Raw genomic sequence first — 25,836 nt, 5'->3', positions numbered from 1 at the left:
GGCCCGATCTCAGGACCCTGAGACCATGACCTGAGCTGAAGGCAGAGGCTTTAACCCACTGAGACACTCAGGCGCCCCTCCATCTTCATTTCTATTCCACGAGAGCTGACCCTCAGGGGAAAGCCTATCTTAGGAAGTCTGTTCTAATTAGAGGCAAATGGTCATCATCACACCCTTCTGAGGCCCTGCTTCAACAAAGGGTCAGCCCTTTCTCTCTATCTTGATGAAGCAATGGGAATTCTGTCAGGATGGTTCCTCAAGCTCAGTCTTTCTTTTTATGGGGTTTCAGAGTCCATTGCCTCCAGCAGATGGTGTTTAGCAGGTTGGTGCATAGGGACTGGTGTGAAATTCTGGGGGTGCACACTGCATTCCGGATGGTGCTGGTCTTGGATCCTGTCTCTGCTCAACTCTGTGTGACTTGGGAGAAGTCAGTTACCCTCTCCAAGTCTCAGCTTACTCAGCAGAATATGGCAGAGTTGTCATTGTGGGGTTGTTGGTGGTCACAGTTAGAGCTTTACACCTCATCAGAACCTGAGACTATCCAAAAATGACTTAGAGTAGGGGGTTAGGGCCAGGCAGGTAATAAGTGAGGGAGGCTGAGTGGGGTCCCCATTGAACTAGAGAGTGCATTTCATCCCTGTACTCCATCTGCCTCACCCCCATTTTAAGGGAGGGACTGTCCGACAGTTGGGACAGTGGGACCCAGGAAAGCTTTGTTGAAAGAATGCATGAATGGATTGCTAAATAATCCCCCAAAGTGGAATATTTAAGCCTAAAAAGTTTCCCAGGCTCCCAAAGCCACTGAGCCCTATTTGTAATCATTTCTTTCTTCCCTGCAGGAGCCTGGATGACTATCTTTCTTCTGCTAGGCTTGCTGCTGGAATAAAATCCTGCCCAGATATTTCCCCCAACTCTAGCCTTTGTCTTCTAGTTTCATTGTCTGAGCTAAGGGTGGGGTGGAGGAAGATTTAGGGAGAGAGAAGTAGTCTGTCCTTTTGTTAGGGAGTGAAGATGGAACCCCCGTGTGTCCCAAGTACTGTCTGGTACTTCTTCTATCTTGAGCTGAGCCTCGAGCTGTGCTTCCTCATCCCACCATCCTTTCCCAGCTCTGGAATTCTTCCAAAGGCAGGGCTGGGCTGCTCAATGTGGTAGGGGGCTGGGCAAAGAGAATGGCCAATAAACAGCAAGGAATTCTACTTTGACCTCCTTTTCTGTATAATCTGACTACAGATCTTGTGTATATGTGCGAAGTCACTTTCTTCTCTATGGCTTCTGGTTCTTCTCTACGTGAAAGACTCTGACCAGATCATCTCTGTTTCAACGCAGGGACTGAATGACTGGTTCCAGGGAAGGTGTCTGGGCATTGGCCAATTGGTCCTATCTCCTTTCTTCTGCAGAATGGGCAGAATGGACATTCAATTTCAGAATTAGGATTAAATGATTCCATGTGATATATTATTGTGCCTATTAATTACTTTTGACCTCATAATCCCCCTCTCCTTCCCAGTAGAGGGGGATATAGGGAGCAGTGTTTGTGCTACTATCATTTATCCATTCAAAAATGGGTTGGAATCTACTATGTACCAGTTCCTGTGTTAAGCCCTGGGGATTCAACAGTACATAAGACACGGTCTTTGGACCTTACAGAAAGGACAGTTGAGTCCAGGAAGTAGGTGGTATGGACCAGGAAACAGGATAGGCTTTGTAAGCTGGCAGAGGTGGATCTTTCACAAAATCACAAGAAGGCCTCTTTTTTGTTGTTTTGTTTTTGAAATACTATTTTTGATTGATATCTATGATCATTTTGGAAATTAATTTCTTGGGAAAATATTTTGGTACAAACAACAATAAAAGCTAAACTTAACAGTCCTCATGTTTCATTTGCAAGAACCTTTCTTGTTATTTAATGCTTTCACAGCTCCTGAAAAAAATTAAGTCGGATGATCAATACATATATTTTTATGTACACCAAAGTCACACATTCATTAAATAAGCATGCAAGTAACTACATTTCATTGGGAATTCATATTTACTTTATGGGTCTGGAGTAGTTTATTTATTTATTTATGAGTAGACTATTTAAATAGACCTGTTGGTGAGGGCATTAACCCATGCTCTTATTTAAAATATACCCTGGGGGCACCTGGGTGGCTCAGCTGGCTAAATGTCTGCTTTGGTTAAGCCTCTGCCTTCAGCTCAGGTCATGACCTCAGGGTCCTGGGATCTGAGCCCTCTGTCAGGCTCCCTGCTCAGTGGGGAGTCTGCTTCTCCCTCTGCCCCTCTGGCCCCCACCCCCGTACTCTCTTGCTCTCTTAAATAAATAAGTCAAATCTTTAAAAATAAAAAATTAAGTAAAATATATCCTGAAGGATAAAGGCAAAAAGATTATGACTATACTATACTAAATATCTCCAAAAGAAAACAGAATGAAACAAAATTAAGTAAACAAGGAAGCTACTGAACTTGAACTATACTTGGTTGAACACATGAAAGAAGCCTCTGTGCTGTGTAACAATAGATGCTTATAAATTAAGCCACTGGACAACACTAATGCATGCGAAAAGTGGTAGCTCTAATGATAGATTATAACTAAGATGCACTTAGTTTTCTCATGTTCTTTATTAAGCTGAGATGGCACATATCTGGCTAACTTTTTTCAGTCATGTCAGGTGATAGTTCCATTGACATCTTATTTTTTATTTTTTTCCATTGACATTTTATTAAATTTTCAGCAAGTCCTTTTTTTGCGATTTATTTATTTTGGAGAGAGAGAGTATGCACATACGTGTGTGTGTGTGTGTGTGTGCGCGCGCGCAAGCAAGTATGGAGTGAAGGGGAGGGAGCAAGAATCTCAAGCCCACTCCCTGCCAAGCTGTGGAGCTCATTTTGGGGCTCAAGCCCACAGCCCTGAGATCATGACCTGAGCTGAAATCAAGAGCCAGACACTTAAACCGAATGAGCCACACAGGGACCCCTTGTAGCAAGTCTTTTTAAAATAATAGGGTGGGGCGCCTGGGTGGCTCTGTGAGTTAAGCCTCTGCCTTCAGCTCAGGTCATGTTCTCAGGGTCCTGGGACCAGGCCCCACATTGGGCTCTCTGCTCAGCGGGGAGCCTGCTTCCCCTTCTGTCTCTCTCTGCCTCTCTATTTGGAATCTCTGTCAAATAAACAAATAAAATCTTTTAAAAAAATAAAATAAAATAATAGGGTAACTGAATATTTAAGACTACCTCTTATCTAAAAATTGATTGTGAATATTCTCTGAAATTAACACCAAATCTTGGTTAAAATGAAGACTCATTCGTATTTGAAAATTAGTAGTATGATAATGGAATTACTTTTAAAATACAGATATCCGGTTCAGTCTGTTGGGCTTCTGCCTTTGGCTCAGGTCATGATCCCAGGGTCTGGGGATCCAGTTCTCAGTTGGGCTCCCTGCTCCATGGGGAGCCTGCTTCTCCTTCTGCCTGCTGCTCCCTCTGCTTGTGCATGCTCACTTTTATTTGACAGAGATCACAAATAGGCAGAGAGGCAGGCAGAGAGAGAGGGAGGAAGCCGGCTCCCTGCGGAGCAGAGAGCCCCATGTGGGGCTCTATCCCAGGACCCTGAGATCATGACCTGAGCCAAAGGCAGAGGCTTTAACCCACTGAGCCATCCAGGCGCCCCTTAAAAATGTTTAATAAAAAGAAATAAAATACAGATATCTGGGGCACCTGGTTGGTTCAGTTGGACCATGCGACTCTTGATCATGTTGTGAGTTCTTGGGTGTAGAGATTACTTAAAAATAAAATCTTTTTAAAAATCCATTGGAGTAAACTGTACAAATGCAGTATCTGACATTTGTAAATTTAAATCTTAGCACTACCACTATGTTTCCAATCAGGTTTGTCTTCCCTTCTCTACATCAGCTCTTCAAATCCTACCAGTTCTTCTCAGTCCTTTACAGGTCCCTGTTCCCTCCCTCTTCACAGATGTTTTCACAAAAGAAATAGAAGCAATCAAGTAGATGTTTCCACCACCCATCAGTCTACTTCCTACCCACTAGTCCACAAATTTATTCATTTAGATACGTATCCTTACCATTTATGTTTTAACAAAAGCGTTTGGTCCTAATTTCAAAGAATACCCCCTAAATGCATCTATCACATCATACCCTGATTCATTACCCATTAAACCTATTTTATGCCTTCTATATGCTTACCTTAAAATGTTATATGAAGCTCGGGGCGGGGTGGGAGAACGGAACAGAATTTTGGAGCACATTCCCAGAGTCCTAACTCTGAAGTGAATTTCATCCGGTAATTAACTCTCTTTAAGTCTGGTTCTTCAAAGTTAAGAAATCACACAAGTTTTTCATGCCTCTCCCTCCCAAGTCAGGTTTCCAGAAGCCTGGAATTTTTCACTATCCTTTGGCTGATGGCTTCGTTCCTCTTTTTAACAATTCCCCAGTCTGATTCTTAAGAATATATTAATGCAAATGAACGTAGTTCTTTTCCTGAGGTAGGGTAGGGTAGGGAGGCAAGATCGATCTGTTAGTTACCCTTCAACCTGAGTTCTGGTCACAGTCTGACCACTGACCCTAAGCCAGCCCAAGCCCTGACCCCAGCCACAGACAGCCCTAACCCTGACATGGCAGTGACTCAGGCCACACACTAACTCGGGAACACTACCTGAAAACACTACCTGACTGACCCCCTGGTTCATTTCAGGTGGGAGTACTGACAGGCCGTGGGGAATGGGAGAAGGGTGGGGCAGGTGTTTGGGGATGGGGCTCCCGAATGATTTTCCCTGGCCTCCAGCTCCTCTAACCGCCCAAGCCCAGCAATCCACTCCAGACCCGAGAGACTAGGGCTCCGCCCACAGGCGAGACCTGGCTAGAGGCTGAAGAAGAGGCTCGGAGAAGCCGCGGGGTCATGCGCAGAGAGATCCGTCCGCTCCCGGCGCGGAGCGCAGCGTGCGGGGGCGGGATACCGGCGCGGCCAGACTCCTGATTGGCCACAGGCGGGCAGAAAGGGGCGGGGTGGGGCGGCGCGCGCTCTGAGGCGCGCGGCCTGGCGGGTGTGTAACGGCCGTTAGGCGAGCTGAGGAAGTGAACCGCCGCCCGCGGCTGACGTGGTGGCCGCAGTCGGCGTCCCTGGGTAAGGGATTTCGCCGCCCGCTTTCGGCCCTACGTAAGTCCTCCTCCCCTCGGGAGCCCTCGGGCTAGGAGACCCCGCCCCACCTTGGGGAGCCCGGGAGGAGCCCCAGAGGAGCCCCAGACACTCATGACCTACCTTCTTTGGGGGCCGTGGGAGAGCGAAGCGCATGCGCGGAGCTGTTAACTCGTCCCCTCTGGGTTTTTCACCCGCTGAGCTTCCTAAAATAATGCCCCGCACACGCCCCCTCGCGACTCGCTTGCCTCCCTGCCCTCTTCGCGTGGCTTTCTCCATCATTCACTCCATAGCAGTTGCTTTACCTTTGTAAAGGGTAGGCCCTGTGCCAGTCGCCGGGGGAGGGGACGGCGGGAAGCACGTTGCTTGCCTTTGCGGAGCGGACGGTCCCAGAGAAGAGTAGACGTGAAGCGGGTGACGACTAGGTTAGCGCTGCGTGGTGTGGGCTGGAGAAGTACACAGCACTAGGCAGAAGGCGCCCGTGTAGTCCGAGAGGGGAGGGAGCCCTCCCTGAGGAAGGGAAGTTGGGGCTGGGGGTTACAGGATGAATAGGGACTTAGGGTTGGGAGACAGACAGCTCTTGTGAAGGCGCTAGGCTGGAGTTTCCCAGCCCGCACTGGTAGTTGACAGTGTCAGGAGACATTTTCATTTGCCGCAACTCAGGGATTGCTCCTGGTACTAGTGGTAGAAAGTCAGGGCTGCTGCGAAACATCCAACTTTGTGCAGCACAGCCTCCCCCCACCCTCGCCCCCCACCCCCTCGCTCCAAGCAAAGATTTATCTGACCTAAAATGTCAGGAGCATCCAGATTGTCTAGACCACCCTGCTCTAGATGAAGCAAGGAGGAGCTGGTGCTTTGGACGGACCACAAATTCAGTGGGTTATAGCGAATTTATTCAATAGAGGGTATTCAGCACTCCCATCACGCTAAAACAGGAGGATCAGAACCCTGTTTGTCTTCTACACCAGTGTATTTCCACCACATGGCACAGAGCCAGGCGAATAGTAGGCCCTCAGTAAATTTTGGTTGATGAATCGAATACTGTGTGCTAGATAGGGAAGGGTGATGATACCAGGATGATTAAGATAACCATGCTTCATTACCTGCCCCTAGGCCTTGTAGGTTTTATAATGGTCTGGTGGTGGTGTAGGTCTCAGGACTTTGTAAAGGCAACTTCTTGGGAAGAATTTGGCTTCTCTTTCTTTAGGTCTGGTTTAATGAATGGTCAAGGTCATGAAAATCATGCCAGGGTGTGAGATTCTTTTTTTATTATTATTATTAAAGATTTTATTTATTTATTTGGCAGACAGAGATCACAAGTAGGCAGAGAGGCAGGCAGAGAGAGGGCGGGAAGCAGGCTCCCCACTGAGCAGAGAGCTCAATGTGGGTCTCCATCCCAGGACCCTGGGATGGCCACCTGAGCCGAAGGCAGAGGCTTAACCCACTGAGCCACCCAGGTGCCCCCCAGTCTCAGGAGATTTTGATCACCCTGGAAAGAAACACCATGTCCATTATAGTCATTACCCATTCCCCGACCTCCGTCCTCTTAGTACTTGTTAACTGTTAATCTGCTGTGTATATGGATTTGCCAGTTCTGGACATTTCATATAAATGGAATTTATCTGTTTATCAGTTGGTGGACATTTGAGTTTTTTCTGCTGCTTAGCTATTGTAAGTAATGCTACTGTGAACATTCATGTACAAAATTTTGTGTGAACATGTTGTTATTTCTCTTGAACATATACTTAGGTATGGAATTGCCAAGTTACAGAGTAATTCTTTTAAACTGAGAGTTCTTTTTTCATCCTTTTTTCAATTCCACTGTGTTTGGAAAGGTCTCAGAGTCCAGTGGACCTACTACCATTTTGTTATACCTTAAATAAGTGAAGAAAAGGATTTTGATATTGACCATTTGATACCACTGCTAGGTAGATAATCTAATCCTTCTGTGTCACCATTAACACACTAAATGGTAATAGCCATAAATTGAAGCTTTTACTGAACAATCATCTCTTACCGACTGTGTGAAGTACTGGGATGTCAGGGGATGGTACCATTTCTGTTATAGATGCCTTGAATTAGCAAGGGTTTGGGTTGTTGTTACTAAGAGAAAACTATAGAGGTCAGTAAAGCACATTAGAGAAATGTTACCCATATGGCTTTTGTTTTCTCACCAAAGTTGAATTTCACTTCTAAGAATTGTGATCTATCGATTGAGTTTGTCCCAAACTCTTTGGGGACTCTTATAAATTCAGTTTCTAAATTCAAACTGTATCTTCCAAGGACGATCATATCCCATTTTTTATTGATGTAAATTGCCAAGTAATAATAATAAAAACATAATTAAGCACTTACATGTGTCAGGCACTGTTGTGAGTTAATTTTTTTTTAAGATTTTATTTATTTATTTGACAGAGATCACAAGTAGGCAGAGAGGCAGGCAGAGAGAGAGGAGAAAGCAAGCTCTCCACGGAGCAGAGAGCCCGACGTGGGGCTCGATCCCAGGACCCTGGGATCATGACCTGAGCCAAAGGCAGAGGCTTTAACCCACTGAGCCACCCAGGCGCCCCGTTGTGAGTTAATTTTAAATGAATTGGCATGAATTAGGTCCTGTCTTTATTCTAATTTTTATTTATTTTAATTGTTACTATTTTAAGTAGGCTTCACACCGAGCATGGAGCCCAGCACTGGGCTTGAACTCACAGCCCTGAGAGCAAGACGTGAGCTGAGATCAAGAGTTGGACGTTTAACTGACAGACCCAACCAACCACTCCTATCCTCATTTTCACTTATTTTTTTTTAAGTTTTACTTATTTATCTGAGAGAGGGAGGGAGTGAGTGCATGCACACAAGCAGGGGGAGGGACAGAAGGAGAGGGAAAGAGAATCTCAAGCAGATTCCCTGCTGAATGCGCAGCCAAACATGGAGCTTCATCACAACCCTGGGACCATGACCTGAGCCGAAATCAAGAGTCAGATGCCCGACTGACTGAGCCACCCAGGTGTACCCATCCTCATTTTTATTTATTTATTTGTTTAAAGATTTTGTTATTTGAGACAAAGAGAGAGACAGAGATAGCATGAGCGGGGAGGAGAGGGAGAAGCAGACTCCCTGCTGAGCAGGGAGCCCCACTCGGGACTCAATCTCAATCCCAGGACCCCAGGATCATGACCTGAATCCAAGGCAGGTGCTTAACCAACCGAGTTACCCAGGTGCCCCCATTCTCATTTTTATGTGAAGGAACTGAGGTATAGAGATACTGCAAAATTTGCCCAACGTTACACAGCTAATGAAGTCAGACCAAGCTGTCTGATCACAAGTACATGCTTTGAACCACTTCCCTGTATTGCCATGCCTCTCAGGTACTATGCAAATATAAGATATTATTATTTGCTACTGTTAGTTACAGTTATTTAAGGCGTTTGTTTACACAGATAGTAATCAGACATTTGCTGAGTTCTCACTAATATATTTATTTAATATATTTGTTAGAATAAATATAAATGTTCGAAGAAGTAGGGAAATGGGAAGAAAATCTTGTGTTCCCAGCTGAGAATTGGGGTTCTTCTTATGACCAAGAATTCTATTTGTGCATCTTATTTTTTGTGTGTGTGCATCTTATAATTAACTTTCATTACTGGAGGAATTGAGGAATTTATTTTGATAATTGAGTCATAATAATACACTGTTGGTTTGGTTATTTAGTTCTTTCTCAGCCCCACTCTCTCATCCTGTTTCCATGGCTAAGAAAATCTGTGGTAAAGTGTGTTAATTGAGAGTAATATTATGGGGCACGTGGGTGGCTCAGTCAGTTACGTGTCTGCCTTCAGCTCAGATCATGATTCCAAGGTCCTGGGATTGAGCCCGGAGTCACTGGGCTCCCTGCTTACCGGACAGCCTGCTTCTGCCTCTCCCTTTGCCCCTCCTCCTACTCTTGCATGCCTGTGCCCCTCTCCCTCTTGATCTCAAATAAATAAATCAAATATTTTTTAAAAAATAAAATGAAAATAATATTATTTTTAATTTTTGCAACAGTTGAGGAATTCTAGGACATATAGGATCAGTATTGAGAATCTCTATTTGGTTCTAGATTTCCTCTCTCTTTAGGAAGAGAAGTAGGATGGACTATTAGGAGTTGCTTTGCCTTAAAAAATATCTGTAGGAAGGGCGTCTGGGTGGCTCAATCAGTTAAGCGTCTGCTTTCGGCTCAGGTCATGATCCCGGGATCCTGGAATTGAGCCCCGTGTTGGGCTCCCTGCTCAGCAGGGAAGTCTGCTTCTCCCTCTTCCTCCACTCCTCCCCCTGCTCATGCTCTCTCTCTCCTCTCTCACATAAATAAATAAAATACTTTTTAAAAATATATCTTTAGGGAGTGCCTGGGTGGCTCAGTGGGTTAAAGCCTCTGCCTTCGGTTCAGGTCATGGTCTAAGGGTCCTGGGATCGAGCCCCACATGGGGCTCTCTCCTCGGCAGGGAGCCTGCTTCCTCCCTCCCTCTCTGCCTGCCTCTCTGCCTACTTGTGATCTCTGTCTGTCAAATAAATAAATAAAATCTTCAGAAAAAATATATATATCTGTAGGAGTAAAACATGTGGAAGACGAATCCTATGTGGTTTTGACAGTTTCAGTTGAATGGGAGTGAGTTACAAGGAGTTAAAAGATAATGGAGAGCTCTGACTGGTTATTCCTTCATTTTACAGTTGGCTCAAATAACGGTGTTGATGGCCATGCAGGAGAAATACCCAAGTGAGAGGATTTCTCATGCCACTTCACCAGGTGAGTAGTCAGAGTTTTCTGCCCTTTGCTGTTTTTTCATAACAGAAATTTCCTTTAAAGGAAATACTTAGCAAACAAACATTCACTAAAATGCTGGTACTTAAAGAACAAAAATAACATGAGGCTATATTGAATATAAAAACAGGCCTCTCTGAAAGAACAACTATTTATCTCTGGTCCTTCATGGCTTCCAAGAAGACCACATGATTGATTGGGAGGGGAGGACACATGAAGGAACAGAATGACTTTGGAACATAGTTCCATTTGAAATCAGAAAAACACAGCATAAATTACTGTGTTCTATGTTGTCTTTGTAGTCCTGTGGGTGGGTCAGTCATCTGCTAGCCCACAAAGATTGGAATTCTTCTTGGATGCCAACAGTCTCAGTTATGTTGTCCCTAGAGACTCAGGAATTTATCTTTAGAATGGATTGACAAGATTTTGAAAGCTCAGTAGATATATTAAGTGGATATATTAAATATATATGTTAAACATACATAAATATGTAAATAAACACATATTAGATGTGGTATATTTAAATAGAAGGTAGGATAGAAAAATAGCTTTTTGAATTCTGAGGTGTTTATGAAGAGAGGGGTACATTTTTTCAACTAAGGATATATTTTATTTAACTTTAAAATCCTACAGTGCTTTACAGCATTTATTAGATGTTGTATTCTCCTAGGAGTGCTGCCTTGCATAGATTAAGCATTTTGAAAAACAGTTGTTGAATCAGTTCGATTCCTTCAGCAAATATTTATTGAACATCTGCTACATGCCATTCACTGTTTTAGGGCTGGATTGTATAGTTTCTAATGACAGTTATGTTATAACACACAAATTTGGGGGATGTAGCAATTTCTAACAAAACTCACTGCTTTTCTGATGACTTTGTCTTTAGTAGTCTTTCATTTGATTAATAATAGTCTTAATATTTTAATTAAAAAGATGTTAGTGATAGGACATATGACATAACAAAAAAATTTCAGCTTTCAAACTTGAATTTTGAAATAAGCATAAGCCTCTGTACCTATACTAAAATACATTTTTTAAAGTTTTATTTATTTACGTGATCTCTAGGGCTCCTGGGTGGCTCAGTCAGTTAAGCGTCTGCCTTCAGCTTGAGTGGCGATCCTGGAGTTCTGGGATCAAGTCCTACATTGGGCTCCTTGCTCAGCAGGGAGTCTGCTTCTTCCTCTACCCCTACCCCATGCTTATGATCTTTCTCTCAAATAAATAAATAAAATCTCAAAAAAAAAAAAAAAAGTGATCTCTACACCCAGCATAGGGCTTGAACTCACAACCCCAAGATCAAGAGTTGGATGCTCTACCGACTTAGCCAGCCAGGCACCCCGTAAAATACATTTTTATTTTGGCAAATATCTCTTCAGAATTGATGTATGGAGTGAGCAGTTAGAAAAGTGGTACTGGTAAAAAGTGGAAGATTAGTAGTGATAACAAGAAGTAAGAGGCCAGAAAGATGGTAATAGAGGCCCTCAATCGATTTTCAGTATTTTAGAAGGCCTGGAAATTTGTCTGCTGGCTAGAGAGATAACACCATATAGACTTACCTAGAAGTCAAATTACTTTCCTTCTAGCTAGAATTATGCTTATATGTACAGATAGTAACACCAGCTAATCTTACGCTAATCAGAAGCTCTGATCATTGGGTATGTCTTATGAAAGATTATTATAGATTACTGCATGTATATAGATTCTTTCACATCAGGCAGTCCACTGTGACCCCAAGAATAAGTCCTTGGGGAAAGTTAGAGTAGAAGGCAGAGAGTAGCAAAAGTAGAAGAGAGTGAGTTAGAAAGATGGGAGAAGCACTAAAATTGGAAGAAGAGAATAAGGTGATTTGTGTTCAAATATCATTTGCTTCCCACTAAATCAAAGAGTCTGTAGAACCTCGTTTTCTGATTTCAGCTAAAACTCTGACATTTTAAATGGGTAAGTAGCCATCATTACGTTTTTGTCCATTTGTTTACATGGATCATCAGATACCAGTTTAGAAAAATTATAGTTTTTTTTAACAATGAATACTAGTAAATCAAGTGTTTATTGAATGCTTGCTAACTTTGGCCCTCAAGTAGCAAGCTAATAAAGTTCAGTAAATCTCCTCAGTTTTGGGGCACCTAGGTGGCTCAGTTGGTTAAAGGATTACCTTCGGCTCGGGTCATGATCCCAGGGTCCTGGGATTGAGCCCCGCGTGGGGAACCTGCTTCTCCCTCTCCCTCTGCCTGCTACTCTGCCTACTTGTTCTCTCACTCTGTCTCTCTGTTGAAAAAATAAATAAAAATCTTTAAAAAAAAAAAAAAAAACTCCTCAATCTAGTTTTGTCTTGCCCACTTAGAAATTTTAGTGGTTTCTTTGCATTGCACTCAAAATAGTGTTAAACTCTTCAGATTGACTTTTTTTTTTTTTTAAAGATTTTATTTATTTATTTGACAGACAGAGATCACAAGTAGGCAGAGAGGCAGGCAGAGAGAGAGGTAGAAGCAGGCTCCCCGCCGAGCAGAGAGCCCGATGCGGGGCTCGATCCCAGGACCCTGGGATCATGACCTGAGCTGAAGGCAGAGGCTTTAATCCACTGAGCCACGGAGACGCCCCCAGATTGACTTTTAAGGCTTAACCTTGATCTGGATTCACCTTTTCCAGTAGGTACCCCAGTTCAGTCAAGCAACGGTTTTCTTCTTTTTTCTTTCTCTCCTTCCTTCCTTCCTCTCTCTCTCTCTCTTCAATTTATTTATTTGAGAGAAAGCCCACATGCACACGAGTGGGGTGAAGGGCAGAGGGAGAGAAGCAAACTCCTTGCTGAGCACAGAGTTCAACATAGGGCTTGATCCCAGGACCCCTAGATCATGAATTGACTTGAAGTCAGACACTTAATCAGCTGAGCCACCTAGGCACCCCCAAGCAATGGTTTTCAACAAGAGACTGGACTGCCTGTTACCATAAGGAGCCTTTGGAAACATATGGTATATTTTCATGTTTCATAGTGATGGTGGGATAGGGCTGCTACTGCCATTTAATAGGGACCAAGGATGCTAAACCATCCTGACATGTATAGACTACACATTGAGGAATTGTCATGCCCAGTATGCCAGAAGCACCTACTGCGAAATCCTTTAATAGGAAAGATTGTGGCTATTATAATCAAAACAACCTGGGTTCAAATCTCAGCTCTGTCCTCTGTAAAATAGGGGTGATGATACTGTTCAGTAAGTAAGTGGATGAGATCATGTTGGTAAAGTGTTAGGACTTCTAGATTTCAAAAAATGGTAGCTACTGATAGATTCCTGGGTTCTTGGTAGGTCTTTCTGTCTGTGAACATTCACACCTCTCGTGCTATTTCCATTCAAAATTAACTAATTTAGAGAAGCTGAAATAGGCACAGGAGAGAGAGTGATGCTGTTTTTTCATAGGTTAAGTGCTTTATTTAAACAATCTTGTGGAGTTACATCAACTGGTTCACACTAAAGATGGGAAATGCTGCTTGTTTCAGGTTCCGACGTAATTCAAAAGGGTAGTTCCCTGGGGACTGAATGGCAGACCCCAGTTATCTCAGAGGCTTTTCGGAGTCGCTTCAGCCGCTGCTCAAGTGTAGCTGACAGTGGAGACACAGCCATTGGCACATCATGCTCAGACATTGCAGAGGGTAAGTTTGGATTAATGTTTTGATTACTAATATGTGTTGTCATTTTCATATTGTGTTCCATGTATACTGTCAATTCCAGAATATTCATAACTTGGGCCCTTCAGCCAAGGAGTTTACTTGATTTTTTTACTCTGTGTTTCTTACATTTGGCCCTTTTCTTTCAGTTTTTACTGCTTGTCCTATTTTAATAACTTTTTAGAGGTTTCTTGTCCTCAAGTCTTTTCCCTCTACTGCCAGGTTAATCTTTCTAAAAGGCTGGTTTTATGGTTTCCCTTTCCTGTAAATCCTCGACTGCTTCTCTTACTTGGAGGATAAAGTTCAGAGGCCTTAATTTTGTGATCTGGCTTTCCCACCCAATCAGACATATTTCTTACTGTTACAGAGTGTGGTGTTTTACTATGCAATGAAAAAGCACAGAACTTTTGTTGTTGTTGTTGTTTTGGATATCTGAGCTCTTTTCTTCTTTAATCCAGGCCCATTTGTGTTGTTTCCACCTCTTCTTGCTCTTCCCAGCTGTGCTGATCTTATTTTTCAAAATCTAGGGAAGTGTCTGACTAGACTGTTCCCATCCCTTCCACCCATTACTGATCTCCCTCTGCAATCTTTTTATTTATTTTTATTTTTAATGTTTTTAAGATTTTATTTATTTATTTGAGAGAGAGAAAGAAAGAGCATGAGAGGGGGTAGGTCAGAGGGAGAAGCAGACTCCCTGTGGAGCAGGGAGCCCTGTGTGGAACTCAATCCTGGGACTCCAGGATCAAGACCTGAGCCAAAGGCAGTTGCTTAACTAAGTGAGCCACCCAGGTGCCCTGCAATCTTTTTTTAAAAATAAGATTTCATTTATTTTGAGAGGGAGGGTGGAGAGAGAGAGAGAGCACAAGAGCAGGGGGAGGGAGAAACAGACTCCCTGCTGAGCAGGGAGCCCTATGTGATGCAGGGCTAAATCCCAGGACCCTGGGATCATGACCTGAGCTGAAGGCAGACACTCATTCCACTGAGCCACCCAGGCACCCCTCCCTCTCTGCCATCTTGTAATCTTCATTGTGTCTGCCATTTGAGGGGCACTTAAATTAAGTAATAACTGCCAGACAGTGTTTTACAAGAGTATTTTCTTTTTTAAAAAATTTTATTTATTTAAGTAATCTCTATACCCAATATGGCTTTGAACTCACAAGCCAAGATGAAGAGCCCCATGCTCTACTGACTGAGCCAGCCAAGCATCACAAGTGTATTTTATTTGTTCATTTAGATAGTGAGTTCCTAGAGGGCAGAGGACCTGATGGTAATAATAACTATTTATTAAATACTTTGTGATGGATACTATACTAAATTTTTTCTACATTTTTTCATTAACATCTTTGAGAACGCTATGAAATATTTCCGTTTTACAGCTGAGAAACCTGAATTTCTTTTTTTTTTTTTAAGATTTTATTTATTTATTTATTTGTCAGAAAGAGAGAGAGAAAGCACAAGCAGGCAGAGCATCAGGCAGAGGCAGAGAGAGAGGCAGGCTCCCCGCTGAGCAAGAAGCCTGATGAAGAACTCGATCCTAGGACCCCAGGATCACGACCCAAGCTGAAGGCAGTGGCCCAACCAACTGAGCCACCCAGGCATCCCTGAATTTCTTTTTTTTTTTTTTTTCAAAGAGTTATTTATTTGAGAGAGAGAGAAAGATCATAAGTGGGAGGAAGGGCAGAGGAAGAGAATCTTCAAGCAGACTCCCTGCTGAATGCAGAGCCCTACACAGGGCTAGATCCCACAACCCTTGAGATCATGACCTGAGCCAAAATCGAGAGTTGGACGTTCAACCAACTGAGCTACCCAGGCACCCGGAGAAAGCTGAATTTCAAAGTGATTAGATTACTTGATTAAAGTTACAAAACTAGTCACTTTAGTACTTTATCAGATGTCACACCCACTATGATGGCTATAATAAAAAAGATAATAACAAGTTTTGGTGAGAATGTCAAGGAATTGGAACCTCTATACATTATTGGTGGGAGTGTAAAATGTTGCAGCTGCTTTGGAAAGCAGTTTGGCAGATCTTCAAAAGGGTAAACATGGAGTTACCCTATGACTCAACAGTTCTACTCCTACCTATATACCCAAGAGAAATGAAAGCATATATCCAAACATAAACTTGTTACATGAATATTCATAGCAGCATTATTCATAGTAGCCAAAAAATGGAAACAACCCAGATGTTTATCAACTAATGAATGGATGAGTCAGATGTAGTATATCCATATAATAGAATATTATTCCACAGTAAGAAATGAAATGCTAATACCTGTTATAAAATAGTTGAACTTTTAAAACATTTATGCCAAGTAAAGTCAGACACAAAAGGCCACATACTGTATGATTCCATTTATATGAAATGTCTAAAATAGGCAGATCCAGAGAGACAGAAAATGAGTGGTTGTCCAAGGCTAGGGAAGTTAGGGAAAATGGAATGTGACTGCTAAAGAGTAAGAGGTTTCTTTTTGGGGTAATAAAATATTCTGTAATTGATTGTAGTGATGGTTACATAACAATGAATGTAATAAAAACCATTGAATTGTACACTTCAAGTGGGTGAATTGAATGTTATGTGAATTATATTTCAGTAAAGCTATTTTTTAAAGAAAAGGATAGAAGTGTTTGAAAATAGAAATGGGGGGAAAAAACAGTTATCTACTGCATTGACCCTTAGACACCTGGCATTTAATAATTTGATAGCTGTGTGTATATGGGGTGGTGCTCATAAATGTTGAGTAGAACTGAATCATAGATTTTATTGTAGACAGGACTTTGAAAATCATTTAATTCAGTTCCTTTTTGCTGGTGAGTAACAAAAATTATCCAAGGGGTTAAGTAATTTGCCTAATGTCACACAACTGGTCAGATTCAGGTCTCCCAGCTGTAGTATTTTTTTCTGTCACTTCTGTAATCAAGTGTTTCTCTCAGTTTAGTTATTTGTTAAGGTTTTGTCTACATTGCAGTCATGGGACCTTTTTCATTTTGACTAAATAATAGTTCTTTTAAAAATCAAACAATGGTCTAGATTTCCCTCTATTGAATTTAGTGACTGTATTTAATTCAGTCACGTTGTTACACAGATTCTGTGCTTTTTATTCCTTTGAGGGGGGAATATTTCCTGTGTAGTGCATTCTTTTTAAATTATAGTAGCTTTGATGTGGTGCCTTTTTTTTTTTTTCTTTTTTTTTTAAAGGATCCAAGGTGGGGCACCTGGGTGGCTCAGTCAGTTAAGAGTCCAACTTTGGATTTCAGCCCAGGTCCTGATCTCAGGGTGAGATTGTGAGATTGAGCCCTTCATCAGACTCCACATTCAGTGCACTCTGCTCGAGATTATCTCCTTCTCCCCCCACTTCTACACACACACTCCCTCTAAATAAATAAATAAATAAATCTTTGAAAAAAATAAAGGATCTAAGATGTCTTATCTGCCATGTTTGTTACGTACAGTGGTCTTTATCTTAACCCTTGCTCATTGTGTTCATCCATCTTGCTTGGTTTTATTCGGAGCCCGGTTGACAAGAACCCTTATGACTGGTATAAAATATAGTTCATTGTTGCATCTTCTTTTTTTCATTCTTTCATCTTTAAAGTGAACAGGTTTGCTTTTGATTCTACCCTTCATTAAAATGTTTTACCTTGAAGAATTGTAAGGGATGGAGTAGAGGTGGATACTGGAGATATCAGAAGACTTTCAGCTTTTTGCTAAAGACTGCAGTAGTTAACTGGCTTAGTTCAGACTCCCTTACTTCATAAACCAGTAAGGGATATAGACAGAAGTGATCAAGATTTAGTAATAGCTAAATCTACCCTTCACTAAGAAAGCATGGTTTTTAGAAAGAATTAGGGAGTGGGGCAGAGGGTATGGTTGAAGAGAGGAGAGATTTAGAATTATGAATATCCTTAAAGTGGCGAAACCCCAACATATCCCATACACTAAATTTCTAAAAATCACATATCCCATACACTAAATTTTGAGTCTTTGAAAATTGTACAAGGTAAGTGGCCATTTTGAAAATGAGTGTTGTGGGACACCTGAGTGGCTCAGTTGGTTAATGTCTGCCTTCAGCTTAGGTGACAATTCAGGGGTCCTGGGATTGAGTCCCATATCAGGCTCCCTGCTCAGCTTCTCTCTCTCCCTCTGTCTCTCCCCCTGCTTGTGCTTATTCTCTCCCTCTCTCTCAAATAAATAAATAAAATCTTCAAAGAAAAAATGAGTGTTGCTGTTTTGCTTCAAAATGTTTCAAAATACAAACCAGACTTAAGGTGTAACTTGACATTTTATAGCAGTTTGTCAGAATTGCCAGTTTTCTGGGTCCCTGGGTGGCTCAGTCAGTTAAGTGGCTACCTTCAGCTAAGGTGATGATCTCAGGATCCTGGGGTCCCTGCTCAGCAGAGAGCCTGCTTCTCCCTCTCCCTTGCCTGCCACTCTGCCAACTTGTGCTCTCTATCTTTCTGTCAAATAAATAAATAAATTCTTAAAAAAAAAAAAAAAAGAATGCCAGTTTATAAATAAACTTAATAGATAAGTGACATGCTGAAAAAGATTTTTATTCTTTTATCAGTGGATCAACCACACTTCTGGAAAATTAGAAGTTCTGGGTCATTTGATACCTTTCCAGGCTTTGGTTTTGTCATTACTACTTTGGGGGTTATGGGCTCAAAACTGAATTTGGTGAGTCTTGAGAGTGGGTGGTGCTGTAGATGGAGAATGGAAGAGGTGTTATAAAGTTCAGCACAATACCAGTCCTTCATATGCTACAACTTCACAATCTTCTGTTCCATAATTATACTTTGAGAGCAGAGACCCTTGGTGAGAGTGAATATTATGCTGCTGTTACAGAGGGTTTCAAGTAGAGAGCTTGCTATTCTTGGAAATTTTCATCACCACAGTCTACTTTAGCCTGTTGCCTATTCCTATGTATAAGTTATGGGACATCAAAAACTGTCCTTTGCCTCTGAAATGTTCTTGGTCCTTAGAAGCAGACACGTTTATCAGAAATTACTGTTGTTTTGTTTTAGTATGGCCTTTTATATATATCCCCAAGATCATCTAAGTATAGGAAATTAGATACTTTGCCTTATCCCATACATTATAAGGGATAATTTGGCATGTCCATGGTTTTTGTTTTTTTTGGGGGGGGGGATTGTTTCTGTGTTTGTTTGTTTTTTAAAAGATTATTTTTTAGAACATGTACACAGAAGGAAAAGGGAGAGAGAATCTGAAACAGACTCTGTGCTGAGCACAGAGCCTGTTGCAGGGTTTGATCCCTCAGCCATGAGATCATGACCTAAGCTGAAACCAAGAATTGGACACTTAACCAACTGAACCATCCAGGCGCTGCCTTTTTTTTTGTTGTTGTTGTTAAGATTATATTTATTCATTCTAAAAAAAAAAAAGGAGGGGGGCACCTGGGTGGCTCAGTGGGTTAGGCCTCTGCCTTCTGCTCAAGTCATGATCTCAGGGTCCTGAGATCGAGCCCCACATCGGGCTCTCTGCTCGGCGGGAGCCTGCTTCCTCCTCTCTCTCTGCCTGCTTGTGATCTCTCTGTGTTAAATAAATAAAAATCTAAAAAAAAAAAAAAAGATTATATTTATTCATTTATTTTAGAGACAACATGAGCGGTGGGGTTGGGGCGGTTGGGGGGGGGCACCAAGGGAGAAGGAGAGAATCTCAAGCAGATTCTGCTCTGAGCATGGAGTTTGATGTGGGGCTCAGTCCCTCAATCCTGACATCATGACCTCAGCCAAAATCAAGAGTTGACACTCAACCAGCTGAGCCACCCAGGTGTCCATGGTTTTAAAGAGCTACTTACAAACCCATATGAGAAGATGGTAGCTGATGTGTAGTAATTCTGGGAAAGGTTATAGTATCTGTCCTCATTAGCTGAGTGTGTTCTGTGTTGTTTGATGGAAAGAAAAAAGAAATGAATTAAATTGGTTGTCCACTCTTCATGGTAGATGTGCTTGGTTTGGAAAGAGTACTGGACATAGTTGAAAAAGGAAGACGGAGTGCCTGGGTGGCTCAGTCAGTTAAGCGGCTGCCTTCGGCTCAGGTCATGATCCCAGAGTCCTGGGATCGAGTCCCACATTGGGCTCCTTGCTCAGCAGGGAGCCTGCTTCTCCCTCTCCCTCTGCCTGCCTCTGTGCCTACTTGTGCTCACTCTCTATCTCCCTGTCAAATAAATTAAAAGGAAAAAAAAAAAAAAGAAAAAGGAAGACATTTGTATTCCTTGTCCCCTTACTCAGTTTACTCCCTGCTGAAGGTAACAGGTATGTTTCCTGACATTACTGTCTTGTTTGCTTTCAGCCCACTGCCTTGACACATTAATTCCATGACCCTATAGTCTTTTTCAGAGTAGCACTTGAAAGTTGGAAATAATGTAGAAATGTGTACCTTCTGTAGCAGGTCTAACAAGAGAGTGTCCTCCAAAACCAGGCAAGAGCTAAAGGAAGCAGAAATTGAGTATGAACGAAAAGTGAAAAGTCACAGTTGGATATAAACAAGCGGGAAGTGAAAGGCAAAATATAAAATAGAGGATTTCAGTGTGTACCCACTTGAGAGTGCTCCCTGTGCTAGAGTGAAACCTGAGAGTTACTAAGAATAACTTCACATATCCAGGCAGTCAGGTCTGGGGTGTGGGGGAGAGAATAGAATCCTGATTCAGATGCTGTACTCCCTGTCCTGGACACAGAGCAGAACTATCTATCCACTTTGCCTTTTCTTCGGATAGTTCAGATTCATTACTTACCTTCACTGGGAAGCTTTTGGAGGCCACAGAGAATTTTGGCAGCCCTTGGAAAGAATATTTTTATTGGATTGGATCGTAGCTTGAGAGTTGCCCAGCTCCCAGAAGAGTAGGACCTAATCCATTTCCCTTAAGTAAGTGGTTTTTTGGTTTTTGCTTTTTGGTTTTAAATTCGTTTCTCAGCTTTGTTTGTTGACTGGCAAAATTTTTTTTCAAATAAAAAGGACAGAGTGTAAGTTAAAAATAAAGCTAATGTTGCCTTTTGTTGGTTTACCTTGTGAGTGGCATTTAAGATCCTAGAATACACATAACTTCTCAGTTAGGCTGCCTCTGCCTGATACTCATGATGATAGTATCTATTGTGCTTGGTCTCAAGTCAGGAGAGAACATCTGGCACAGCAGCCAAACTCAAGAAATTCTGCTGCTGGGGTGCCTGGGTGGCTCAGTCGTTAAGTGGCTGCCTTCAGCTCAGGTTATGATCCCAGGGTCCAGGGATCGAGCCCCACGTCAGGCTCCCTACTCAGCAGAGAGCCTCTTTCCTCTCCCTGTGCCTACTGCTCTGCCTACTTGTGCTCTCTGTCTCTCTGTCAAATAAATAAGATCTTTTAAAAGAGAGAGAGAGAGAAATCCTGCTGCTTCAGTTTTGACTTACGGAAAATTATTCTCTTTGCAGATTTTTGTAGCTCAAGTAGCAGCCCTTCTTTCCAGCCCATCAAAAGCCACATAACCATTCCAACAGCCCATGTGATACCTTCCACTTTGGGGACCTCTCCTGTCAAGCCAAATTCTATACCTGCTGGACTCTGTTCCTCCAAACTCCCTTTGTCAGGGCTGGCTGAAAGTGTGGGGATGACAAGAAATGGAGACCTTGGTGCAATGAAACGTTCTCCTGGCTTGTCTAGAGATTTCATGTATCTTTGTGGTGCTACTGGAGAAAATGGAATTGAGCAGTCCTGGTTTCCAACAGTGGGCCATGAAAGAGAAGAAGAGGTGAGGAAGTTTGATATTCCCAGTATGGAGTCTACCCTTAATCAGTCGGCAATGATGGAGACACTTTATTCTGATCCCCACTACCAAGTCCACTTTCACAACCCAAGAGCTGACACGAACAAGGAGTTATACAAAGTGTTGCCTGAGACCAAGAAGGCACCGGGCAGTGGGGTGGTATGTGAGCGGAATGGACCTCACCCTAATAGCAGTGGAGTGCTCCCTTTGGGACTCCAACCTGCTCCTGGCTTCTCCAAGCCTCTACCCTCTCAGGTATGGCAGCCGAACCCTGACCCTTGGCACCCGCATGAGCGATCTTGCGAGCTCAGCACTTGTCGGCAGCAGCTGGAGTTGATCCGTTTACAGATGGAACAAATGCAGGTAGAGACCCTTCTTTTGTTGGATTTTGTGGGTTCTTTGCAGATCTTAGAATTATATAGGTTTTGTCCTATAAGTTTTGACTCTAAAGAAAACATTGTAAGAAAGATGGAAGATATTTATAGATGGGAAATGAAGGCTTGTGAATGCTATTGAATATGTTGGTCGTCTAATTAAACACCAGATGGGTCCTCCAGAGTAGAGTTATGACAGAAGACCCCAAAAGGTGTGACATTAACCCTGATTGTGTACTTATGTATCAGTAGGCTAGCTACTTTCACATACGGAATCTTAACTTAATCCTTGTAGCACTTTGATGAGGTAAATGTAGAAATTTACCAGGTTCTTAGAATAAGTAATCTGTCCAGGGTCACAAAGCTGGTAAGTAGCAGAGCTAGGGTTTAAAAACCATCTCTGAACCCCTGTGTTTCTTCCATTATACTAATTTTGTGTTTTTTTAAAAAAAAGCCTTGTGCTGCTTAAGAGTGGAAAGGAAAAAAGCAAGACTTATTCTCCTTTCCTGGTTGGTGAGGACATCTTAGCTCCTGGTTTGCCTCTCTTGCCAGATAATGAAAGATAAGTGACCTTTTCTTAGAAACTAGAGCCTTCATGAGCAGGGAGTGTCCAATTGGCAGAAGTCTCCCTGGCAGGTTCTTTCCAGTCATGCATCAGAGCTAAAATTATTTCATAAACACTGGGCCTCCTCAGCTGAGCCACAGTGAGCCCTGACTAGAGACCCAGCTGGTTACTGCTCAGGTGCTTTCCAGGTGCCTGTGGGTCAAGGTCAAGCCCCTCTGGGCCTCCTTGTCTTCCAGCTTCAGAATGGAGCCATCTGCCACCATCCTGCTGCTTTTGCTCCATCACTGCCCACATTAGAACCAGCGCAGTGGATCAGCATCTTAAACAGTAATGAACACCTTCTGAAGGAAAAGGAACTCCTCATTGACAAGTAAGAGGTCCAGGGGTGCCCTAGTACCAGGCTCTGCTCTCCCAGCCCACACTGAGGGCACCTAATGAGGTCTCTCCAAGGGTAGCACATCCCTCTCTGTTTGGGTCCGTGCCTTCCTTCATGATAGGGCTAGGTTGACAAGCAACCTAGTTCTGTATTTGAGTAATGGGATAGGCCAATTGTGTATGCTCTGCAGGGACTCTGGGAGTACCCGAAGCGGGCAGCCAGTCCTTTGTAGCTGATCTTTCATTTCCCCCAAGTCAGCTTTCTTATTTGCTCTTCCTCCTTCAGCAAGACAGTACTGTCCAGACACAAGGCCTTTTTTGGTTTATGTAGTATGAATTGTATCCACTTAAGGAAAGCGGGGGCTCATGTTGCCAGTGGGTTAGTGTCAGTACCCTGGACTTCATTCTACTGGCTTTTGCAGGCAGAGGAAACACATCTCTCAGCTGGAGCAGAAAGTACGAGAAAGTGAACTGCAAGTCCACAGTGCCCTTTTGGGCCGCCCTGCCCCCTTTGGGGATGTCTGCTTGCTGAGGCTGCAGGTAAGCATTGGCAGCCAGAATGGCATTCTGGTTGTCATAACTCAGTGTCTTCCCTTTGCTTGGCACTACTAGGTATCCAGGAGATAGAAAAGGGATCAAGTGATATAAGGTGTCCTCGCCCTTAAAAGGGTAGGCATCCTAATTATAAAACATCCCTCGTTCTGCCTTTGTGGAGGGTAGAATCAGGTATGCCTTGGTGTCAGAACATACTTGGGAAAAAAACGAAGGCAGAGCAAGGTACATAGTAAGCTTCTTGAACTGGGTGATGTTCTGATAAGTCTTAATCTACCAGCTGTAGCCAAATGGAGGGAGAGGCAGAGGTAATGGGATTTAGAGCTATTCTCATTTTTTAATTTTTCCATGTCTAGGAGCAAGTAAAGGAAGCCATATTTTCACTGAGGGCAGTGGCTCCTAGAAAAGCTTGCTTTGCTTACTTCTTCTGCAATATGGGCTTTTGAGTGATGAGTATTAAACAGATTATAGTACTGGCTTTGCCACGTAGTGGGCCTGTTAAGATGGTGTTCTATCTTATAGAATCAGAATGTTAGAGTGAGAAAGACCCTTATATAAAAACTGGTGCAGTTCTCTAATTTACTGGTGAAAAAATTGAGGCCCAAGAGTGAGGAAGAACTTTTGCCCAAGATCATATAGAGAATGAGTAGAGGAGGAAATGTGAGTGTGCTTCAGAATCACCTGGAGGGCTTGTTGAAACAGATTGTTGAGGCCCATCACCAGTTTCTGAGTCAGTGGGCTTGGAGTTGGGCTCAAGAATTTTTATTTCTGACAAATCCCCAGGTAATGCTGAAGATGTTAGTCCTAGGACTACACTGTGAGAAGCACTGCTTGAGGAAATTCTTAGAGAAAGATGATATTTGACCACAAAGTAGATCGAGGATAAGTAAAGTACATGGGACTGTAAGGGTGAGGAACTGTTATGTATTGAGAATCTTTATGCAGGAATTGCAGCGAGAGAACACTTTCTTACGTGCACAATTTGCACAGAAGACAGAAGCCCTGAACAAAGAAAAGATCGAGCTTGAAAAGAAACTCTCTGCTTCAGAAGTTGAAATTCAGCTCATCAGAGAATCACTCAAAGTGGCGTTGCAGAAGCACTCAGAGGAAGGGAAGAAACAGGAAGAAAGGGTGAGCTAAGGAGTTGGTAGCTTTCTCATTCACAAAGGAGTTGGCAGTCAGCCTTCTCTTGACAAATCCTAAGCTGTTTCTGGCCTCCATCCTTGGAACTAGGAGGAACCAGTTGGGTGATATCCTACATTGACTTTTCGTGCAGGACTGTTCTGTTAGAAATGGTACTCCCCCTTTTTGCTTTATCTCCACAAAACTGCCACAAAGTCCCTCACTGCCCCTGGTTGTGATGGGCCTCCAACTGACCTGGATAGAAAACCAGCCTGGGCAGTCATACCAGATGGTACTATTGTAAGATGTTTAAACATCTATGGTAAATTTACATCATTCAGCCTGGTTTTCCCTTATTCTCCTAAAAAGTAGAAAAGAATTCCGTGTGTGCAGCCACTTTGGGAATTTTTACATTTTTCCAAGGCTCTTAGAATTGCCTTAGGGTAAGATTGGTCATCATAGAAGGAGCTGATTTAAAATCTTTTGCTTCTGTTTCGTAGCTTGCTGTAATGCAAATGGTCTTGGAGGGCCAGTTTAGTAATGTTTAGCTCTGGACCACATGCATCAAAATCAACAGAGCAGTGCTGCTTAAACTCTAATGTGCTGAAGAATCACTGGGTTATCTTGTTTAAAATGCAGATCCAGAGGCACCTGGCTGGCTCAGTTAGTGGAGCGTATGACTCTTGATCTCGGGGTTGTGAATTTGAGCCCCACGTTGGGTGTAAAGATTGCTTAAAAATAACATCTTTTTTTCTTAAATAAAATAAAACACAGATCCAGATTTAGTACTTCTGAGGTGGGGTGTGCCTGAGGTCCTGCATTTTTATCAAGCTCCCAGGTGGTGTTGGTGCCACTAGTATATCAAGGATTTAGAGGCTTGTTAAAAAAGAAACTTTTAGTCAAAATACATGTATCTAAGTTAAATAATCTAATACCAGTATGTTTATAATAAAACTTAGCTCTGTACCCAACCCCACTCCACAAAGATTTCCATCCTTAACTCTTTTTCTCTGGCATAAACCCCTGTATTTCTGAGTAGTATTCTTGAGGTTTTTGCTGTTTTTGTTTCATGGGTGCAGTATCTTCTCTCTCTGATGATATTGATTATATCTTTTGGGATGTCTGCCTCTGCTTATAGTGTTGTTTCTTGTTTTTTGGTTTTGTTTTATTTTCAGAACGTGTCCTTTTGTTTTAGTATCTCTCGTGTTAGAGGCTTGGTGATTCTTGAATGAATGGGCACTCATGTTTAAGAATGAAATATTTAAAAGCTGGATAGGAGCTCTGGGTTCATGGTAATTTCCTCATGGACTGCATTATAGGATAATCAGATTTAGACTGCCTTCTCACTTGGGAACCAACAAATAATAGTATCTGAATGTCTTAAACAACTCCGTCCAGAAAAAAATCAATCTTGAGCCTGTTGCCTAGTTGGGAGGCTAAGGACAAGAATGCTTTTGGCCTTTAGGATCTCAATACTGAGAAGGAGATTAGGC

At 42.5% G+C, this 25,836-nt stretch overlaps 1 protein-coding gene across 4 annotated transcripts in view; it reads left to right on the top strand.

Annotated features, from left to right (window-relative positions):
* Positions 1-5,037: 5,037 nt before the first annotated feature.
* CEP85 (centrosomal protein 85) overlaps positions 5,038-25,836 on the top strand; it is a 32,163-nt gene continuing 11,364 nt past the window's right edge. For 2 of the 4 annotated variants that reach the window (XM_080800439.1, XM_080800437.1), the window contains exons 1-7: positions 5,038-5,169; positions 9,847-9,922; positions 13,431-13,583; positions 21,024-21,718; positions 22,531-22,664; positions 23,092-23,209; positions 24,167-24,352. In XM_080800439.1, the coding sequence (XP_080656565.1) occupies positions 9,868-9,922; positions 13,431-13,583; positions 21,024-21,718; positions 22,531-22,664; positions 23,092-23,209; positions 24,167-24,352 (1,341 nt within the window). In that variant the 5' untranslated portion in view covers positions 5,038-5,169; positions 9,847-9,867. The remainder of the gene's footprint in view (positions 5,170-9,846; positions 9,923-13,430; positions 13,584-21,023; positions 21,719-22,530; positions 22,665-23,091; positions 23,210-24,166; positions 24,353-25,836) is intronic. The other 2 variants (XM_080800440.1, XM_080800438.1) reach the window with 2 other exon arrangements.

The sequence above is a fragment of the Martes martes genome (genome assembly GCF_963455335.1).
Source record: "Martes martes genome assembly, chromosome: 4".
Taxonomy (NCBI): domain Eukaryota; kingdom Metazoa; phylum Chordata; class Mammalia; order Carnivora; family Mustelidae; genus Martes; species Martes martes.
This window is presented reverse-complemented; position numbering and strand designations above follow the sequence as displayed.